Genomic DNA, 7,500 nt, shown 5'->3' on the forward strand with positions numbered 1-7,500 from the left:
GGCATACGATTGCCTGATAGCACTCCGCTCCGCATTTGTTGCCTCAGGTTTGTTGCGCAGTTCTGAGACGATCCCATATAATTGGTTTACGGCGGCAAATAACAGAGAGGCCTGTTCTCTGATCTGGAGCCGTTCCTCTGAACTGAAGCCTTTGTTCCTCCCCTTCTTTACCGTGTCAGTGGTGTTTTCCGGACACAAGTCCAATATTCTCCCCAGCTGCATAGCAGCAGACTTGATAATGGAGTCTTCGAAATTAGTTAAATGTTGTTGACTAGGCTCTCCTGAGCTCTCCATGGGTGCCTCATAAAGTAAATAGACAGTAGACTATGCACCTTCAATAAATTAAAAATTAATAAACAAATAACGGGTTGCTGAATGTTGCGATAACAAAAACCCTTTAAAGCCACCTGTTTGCCTCCAAGCAAAGGAACTGTGGTGACAAAAACTTGTATATAGCAGCGAGTGACACTGAACAAAGGAGCTTCCTGGAATGTTCTGACTGTCTCGAGCCAAGCAACAAGCACGTGGACCAGACAATGCCCTTTGTTTAAAATGAAAAACTTCCTAGTCCTGTAAAGTTTTTACAAGTTGAACCAAATTTGACTGACGAAAGCAGGGTCTTAATCGGTCGTAAAAGCGATTAATAATTAATAAGTAACGGCAGGAGAGACACTTCTCGTTAAAATTACAAAAGCGGTCCACTTACACTGTAGAAATGCGGAAAGTAGATCTGGAAGTCCACAGGGTTTCGATGTCCGTATTTCTGCGGAAAGCCAGAATAACCAAAAAACAGTGATACTAGTGTGAGCAGCACGTCTTCCCAAGTCCAGTGATATATAATTCACGCACTAAAGACCGAGAAATCCACCGATAACTTCGCAAAAACGAGAGCACAGCAAAACGTGACCTCCGACTTCCATCGACTCCGCTCTCCCACCTTCGTAGTTCATCGTTAATGAGGAGGCGATGCGTTTGAAGTGTATCTTCCTTTTCAATATCTTTCGTGACATAAATGCCATATCATCGTATCTGGTTAATGCGGAGAGGCGTAAGAGCCTTCTCTACATCAACACGAAGCAGTTTACCCGAAGATAGATGAATGAAGAGTACATTGAACGGCGTAAGTTTAAAGTTAAGTGGAAACAAAATGCTACCAGTTTTCTTCGTTATAGAAGAACTTTGATAAGAGTTTAATTAAATATCCGAAATTTTTTCTTTTATTAAAGGTTCATTAAAAGGTGTTTTACTTAGAAATTGTGTGATTCGCTTCCTCGGTATAACAACTCCTAGTTTACACGAATGCCAAAAGTTATCGAAGACGTAAGCACTTATTTAATCTTATTATATCTTCTATAGTTTACACTCATCAAAGGAAAGGCAGATATATTCCTTATATTTATATTTATATAAAGATATCCTTATATAGTATATAAAGCAACTATCAGATGAGCCCGACGTTGCTCGGGCAAAAAATAACAACAAACATTAAGATTATTAAATTATTTCGTATTTCCATCTCTTCTATTATATTATATTATAGTACTTGATTTATATTTACATAGGACAAAGGTTATCTTACGTAAGGATTTATCACGCCGAGTGACCAATCTAACATATTTTAAGAATTCTTTAAATTGCGTACAGTAGGGGAGTGAAGAATTTTAAGATACGCTTTTCCATCCCCTTGTCATAGAATGTTGCCACTAACGACTCGAGATGGACCCTAACGTTTTTTTTTGAAGATCGTCATTAGCCTCGAACCTCTATCTTCTTAGCCACTTTTCCTGTTCGGGAAAGAGATTGAAGTCGCTCGGCGCTAAATCGGGCTATACGCTGGGTGTTTAAAGGTGACGAAAACTTCCACCCACCTTAAAACTTTTTAATGTGTGAAGACTTCCATCTCTTTCCCGAACTGAAAACGTGGCTAGCGAAGCAGAAGTTTGAGACTAATGAACTAATGACGATCTTCAAAACAACGTTGTTAAAGCCATCTCAATTCGCTGGTGGCAACGTTCTATAACAAGGAGATGGAAAAGCTCGTCCACAGATATGACATATTTCTCAATCTTCACAGTGATTATGTCGAAAAGTAACCACGTTTGTACCTAACTTTTGGTAATAAATTCATTGTGTTATTTATAATTGTCTTTGTTTTATGGACCATCGGAGCTTGAAAAAAAAAACAGCCCTCGTATAATAAACTATAAGAGTATAATGCACAGAGCTGGTTAAATAAAATATAAACCAATATTTTTACTCGAATATCATTAACAACACGGGCTCGAAACTGTTTAGTCAAGAACGCGATCCGAATGCGCGACATCGAACCTTACGGAAAATCATAATTCGATTTACGACGGTTAATCGAAAACCGATCGGCCTACCAGTGTTTCGGGGATTAAGCTATCGAACACCGGCGGTGGATTGGCTGCGGCCAACGAGCTAGGCAGGTAGAGATTTTCGGGTTTTCTTTACGTTCGTAGCGCCTAAATAGGGACCTGACCGCCCACGTGTCGCGTCGTCGTATTCGAATAAATCAATTACGATCCCATTACGTCATAAAAGCGGCAAGCTATCGCTTAAATATTATAATAAAAAATATCTGCTTATTAAGTTTTTAAACACGTTTATTACGTTAGGTCAAACACTCGAAGTTTGACACTACAAGCGCATTTAGCAATTAGAATAAAATTAATAAAAAGACAAAAATTGCTGAAATTTTTGTTAATAATTTTATTCTGGTCGTGTTATATATTTATCACGTTTTAATTTTTGATTTGAGAGAAATTCCGATTATACTCTACTAATTTTGAATATCGTGTAAGATCCGATATCTATGAATATAAAAAATTAATTAAAACTTAAAAATTTATATTTATAACTTTAAACACCAGGTGGTAGATATTTTATTTTGTTTATAGTTGCCATAGTAACCGTGAAAATGACAATTTTAAATATGGCGTTAAGTTACGGGTTAATATTTAGTTTTTTTTTTAACGATTTAGCAATGTTTTTGAGTTAAAAGAAGCGAACGTTTGATAGATTTAACTTAAAATTCAGAGAATATATTGATTTTTCTACTCGAAGTTCAATAATGTGTTACGTCGAACAAATTGCAGGAAATATCAAGTTATTAGGTCAGTTTAAACTCTGTTTTTCCCTTTTATTTAGTTATTAACTCCAATAAAACTCAACATTTCCAGCAAAATACTCAAAAGTGCCCGTATTAAATTATATAAGATAATTGTACGGTTTTCGTTTAAGCAGCGACGAACGAGTCCCTAAAACACTTATAAATTATTAAATTGTACAGTTACGTCATAGGAAATGGAGAAATACAATGCGACAGAATCCTAAACACCAGCGCGAGCCTAAAAATCACGTGATTTACAGATGACGATGAATATTAGACGACTCTCGGCTATCAAATATTGGTAGCAAATATTGGTGGGAGGATCCTCTGGCAGGCATTGGTTGGCGTTATTTAGGAGGGCGATGTAGTCGGGTACAATCTAACCGTAGGATTAAATTTTCAAATTATATCGGTACGATCCTTTAAACGTATAAAATTTGTAGAGAAGAAAATGCTGTCATTCACAGAGTCTATGGAAAATTAACTTGGCGAATCAATTTATTCTTATTTTAGTGATTTGTTCTTATATTTCAATTTATTAACGCGTGTGTAAATGACGAATAAACTGTGAAATCGACGAGGAAGATGACTTATCATCTATCGATGTGAAGAATATTAAAATTTGACAGATATAACAAAGTGTATTATTCTTCGAGTTGATATACGATGATTGATCTTCGTCGCTGTAAGGAATTGAGAAGATAAAAGTTTTGTTATTACCAGAAATTTAGAGATTGAAATTTGTAAATTTTACCACTTAAGTATAAATTAATCTTTAAGTCCCTCCCCCCTGGAGATACGCCGCGCGCACCCCTTCCACCTTTAACCATAAAATTTAACAGCGTCGATGCCCACAAATTCATTAATAAATGTTTTTTATCCTAAAACACGAAGATTAACGAGAAAATTTTAAAGTAAACTTCATTGATAATTGATGTTTATGAATTACTTATTTTTTCTCTTATACAGGGAAGGTAAATGTCACCTGTAAACATATGTTCCTATATCTGTTATTGATTTCTTCTACAACATTTTTCTTCTATTTATATTATCGATCCAACGTTTTCTTTAACTATTCGTTTGTAAATCAAATTATGCCTAATCCCGGATTTCTAATTCATTCTAAAGAATGTCAAATACCGGACGTAAGTCCTTACGATGCGACGATTAAGCATTTAGTTAAAGTTTATGAAAAATTAAGATGCTCGACGCGAGATCGACTTTCCACCTACACCCAAGGAAATGTATTAATGCTGGATAAAGATAATGAAATTGTCTCGGAGAATATTTCGTGTTGCTACAGACCCTTCTATCGTCCTCTTATAGCGAAGAATGATAACGAAATAAGGTACATTAACCCTCTAATTATTATGTAAGCAAAGATTTCATTTTAAATACATATAAGAGCGTATTGTATTCCATTTTTCAGGTATTATAACACTTGCGTACAGTTCGATACAAGTGCCACTATCCGGGAAGAATTTATAGCCGTAGAGTGTTCGATAGGCAAAAAAGTAATTTATAAAAATTTTCACAGTTTTATTCACGACAAACCGAGAGTCGAAACCAGGTGCCAGATGATTAGGAACGTTCTAAAGAAAGAAGACTTTTACAGTGTTATGATCATCGGGATAGACTCTGTGTCGCGTTTAAATATGCACAGACAATTGTCCAAGACTCTGGATTATCTGAAGAAGAAAATGGATGGCATTGAAATGTTTGGTTATAACAAAGTAGGAGAGAACACGTTTCCAAATTTGGTTCCTCTGCTAAGTGGATATCACGAAAAGGAGCTTAGTTTCTGCAAAAAGAATGACAGAGGTGTCATTGACGAGTGTCCATCGCTATGGAAGAAATTTAAGGAGTTTGGTTATAGGTAAGTTCAAGAATAATGATTCTTCAACTTAAGTAAAAAAATAACGAAAAATATTCAACTTACCAAAGTACAAGAAGATTTTCGATGTATTTCTATGCTGAAAGTAAACGTGAGAAATGTAGGCGGGTTGAGAGAGAAATGCGAGACTAAAACTTGAAGCGCGTGTGGCATATTTTTATTAATATATCTTAGATTTTTCCATTTCGTACTATTTTTTCTTTTTTTTAATATACAGATTCGGGTAAAATACAATGTCCCATAAGCAGGCGCCATAAGCAAATACTGTAGCTGTTCGGACGACATGTTCGATGTAAATACAGTCTTGTTGTGCCTAGACATATAGACGGGTGATCCAAGATTGCGAGATGTCAACGGTCATACCTGTGTGATTCTGGCCTTGAAATGGATAAACGAGATGATTTCTTCATAAATCAGGACCTTCAACTGACCCCAAAGGGTAGAAATCCAGCAATGCGAGGGGAATTAAGCGGGAATCCTGTGTTCGTTTGTCCTGCAACGGATGAACATTACAGTTTCCTTTTGGTGCGTGAATTATGGGACACCACACATAATGAGAAATTAAACTATATTTCAATTTTATTAGCAAATTTTAAACGAATTCCTATTTATATTTGTTTTTCTAGAACCTTGTATGCCGAGGACACTCCTCACATTTCTACATTTAATTACGTTAAGCCGGGATTTCGCAAACAGCCCACCGATTATTATTTCCGTCCATTCATTTTGGAAGCGGAGAAACACATCGGATGGAAGAAAAGCGCAAATTGTCATCAATGTGTTGGTTCCATATCGGAAACCGAAGCTGTTCTTTCCTGGTTGGAATCATTCGCCAGACAATTCGAAAATCGTTCTTACTTTTCCTTTGCCTGGATCAACAGTTTGACTCACGACTTCCTCAATTACGGCTCTTATGGCGACAGTTATTACGAAGAATTTTTCCAAAGGTTACACCAATCGGAAAAGCTGAAGAACACGGTGGTTATCTTTATGAGCGATCACGGCATGCGATGGGGTTCTATCAGGAAAACATACATTGGTAGATTGGAAGAAAGGTTGCCCATCCTCCTGATATCCTTCCCTCCTAGTTTTCGATTAAAATATCCAAAATTGGTGGAAAACGTCAGGATTAACGCTTACAGATTAACGACACCCTTCGATTTATTTGCGACGTTAAATAATTTATTAAATGCCAACGAAAGTTCCTTAGATGCAAAATACTGGTCCGTGCCTTCAAGAATAGTGTCTAAGTATGTACAAAGAGCTCACTCGTTATTCACTCCCATCTCAAAGAATCGTAGTTGCATCGAAGCGTCCATTCAAGAACATTTATGCACTTGTCAGCAATCGAGAAAAATATCCGTCGATGATAAAGAAGTGGTAGATGTAGCGGATTATTTGTTGACGACGATAAACTATAATTTGAGGGATTACTCCGATTGCGCTAGATTAGTAAGGGACGAAATTGTAAGCGCTCGAATCCGTGCTCCTACCAAATATTTGAGAGCCACCAAGGAATATGACATATTTGATTACTTAGTGGCGTTTAAGACCGTACCAGGAAACGGACTGTTCGAAGCAACTGTGAGATTCGTACCTAAAAATCACACTCACGTTCTTCTGGGTGATATATCACGTGTGAATATGTACAATAATCAATCATCCTGTGTCCAGGATGCTAACATTAGAAAATATTGTTACTGTGAGTAAATTAACACAAAATTACTAAAGGGGGATCGTATGTGTATCTGAATTGATACCTTTACTGTTACTCGACTCATTAAAAGACTACCTTTTTATCTAAGAAACTATTTACATAAACGTGCACCGTGTTACGTTTCTGTTATCTGCTTGTTAAAGCTCTAAGACTTTTATGAAATTTACGGCGTATTCTATATTTTTCTGAATACCTGTACCGTTGGAAAATGTATAAAATTCCCCATAAAAGTATAATTATTCTGTTGTTATCTTTAAGAAAATTTACAGTTTTTGCCACTAATAATAATACAATATTATTGATTTACTTTTGTTATCAATATTGTCTGGCGTGGTTTGATGGGGACGAGGGCGATCTACCAAAAAGAGGTATATGGGAAAACAAGCCTCTATTTAGGTCAGGGGTGTCCAATCCGCGGGCCGCGGGCCGCATGCGGCCCAAGGCAAGTTCCAATGCGGCCCAATAAACGTGTAAACAAAACCGAAAAATGTTTTAATTATTTTATTATTTATTTATTTCAAGGTCATAAACTCAAAAAAGAAGTTTCACAAAGCCGTAAACCTTTATTAATATTTTATTTTTGAGTGGAAAGGAAATATTTTCAAATACTTTGAGATGTGTGAATGAGGAAGGATTACTAAATAAAGCTGGAGTTGTGACTCAAAGGATTATAGACCCAAATTTGGGAAAAGGAGGGAAAGATGAGAAAAGACAAAAGATGTAGTAGTGAGAAACGTTAAATAGATCTTCTGTTAA

At 36.3% G+C, this 7,500-nt stretch overlaps 1 protein-coding gene across 2 annotated transcripts; it reads left to right on the plus strand.

Moving 5' to 3' along the window:
* Positions 1 to 2,966: 2,966 nt before the first annotated feature.
* On the plus strand, positions 2,967 to 7,211 carry LOC111641149. Of its 2 annotated transcripts, none has more exons than XM_023387274.1 (4): positions 2,967 to 3,137; positions 4,103 to 4,481; positions 4,563 to 5,009; positions 5,654 to 7,211. In XM_023387274.1, the coding sequence occupies exons 1-4, from the start codon at positions 3,095 to 3,097 to the stop codon at positions 6,735 to 6,737; spliced, it is 1,953 nt and encodes a 650-aa protein (XP_023243042.1). In that variant the 5' UTR covers positions 2,967 to 3,094; the 3' UTR covers positions 6,738 to 7,211. The 2 variants fall into 2 exon arrangements, with proteins under 2 accessions (XP_023243042.1, XP_023243043.1); XM_023387275.1 differs by having other exon boundaries at positions 4,262 to 4,481.
* Positions 7,212 to 7,500: the final 289 nt, after the last annotated feature.

Source organism: Centruroides sculpturatus, unplaced genomic scaffold (assembly GCF_000671375.1).
Source record: "Centruroides sculpturatus isolate CEXI.00-Female unplaced genomic scaffold, Cexi_2.0 scaffold1455, whole genome shotgun sequence".
In the NCBI taxonomy this organism is placed as follows: domain Eukaryota; kingdom Metazoa; phylum Arthropoda; class Arachnida; order Scorpiones; family Buthidae; genus Centruroides; species Centruroides sculpturatus.

Coding starts and splice junctions, on each gene's coding strand:
- LOC111641149 (XM_023387274.1), top strand. CDS start 3,095: ATGTGTTACGTCGAACAAATTGCAGGAAATATCAAGTTATTAG. Junction 4,482..4,562: donor AAGAATGATAACGAAATAAG/GTACATTAACCC, acceptor TCCATTTTTCAG/GTATTATAACACTTGCGTAC. Junction 5,010..5,653: donor TTTAAGGAGTTTGGTTATAG/GTAAGTTCAAGA, acceptor TTGTTTTTCTAG/AACCTTGTATGCCGAGGACA.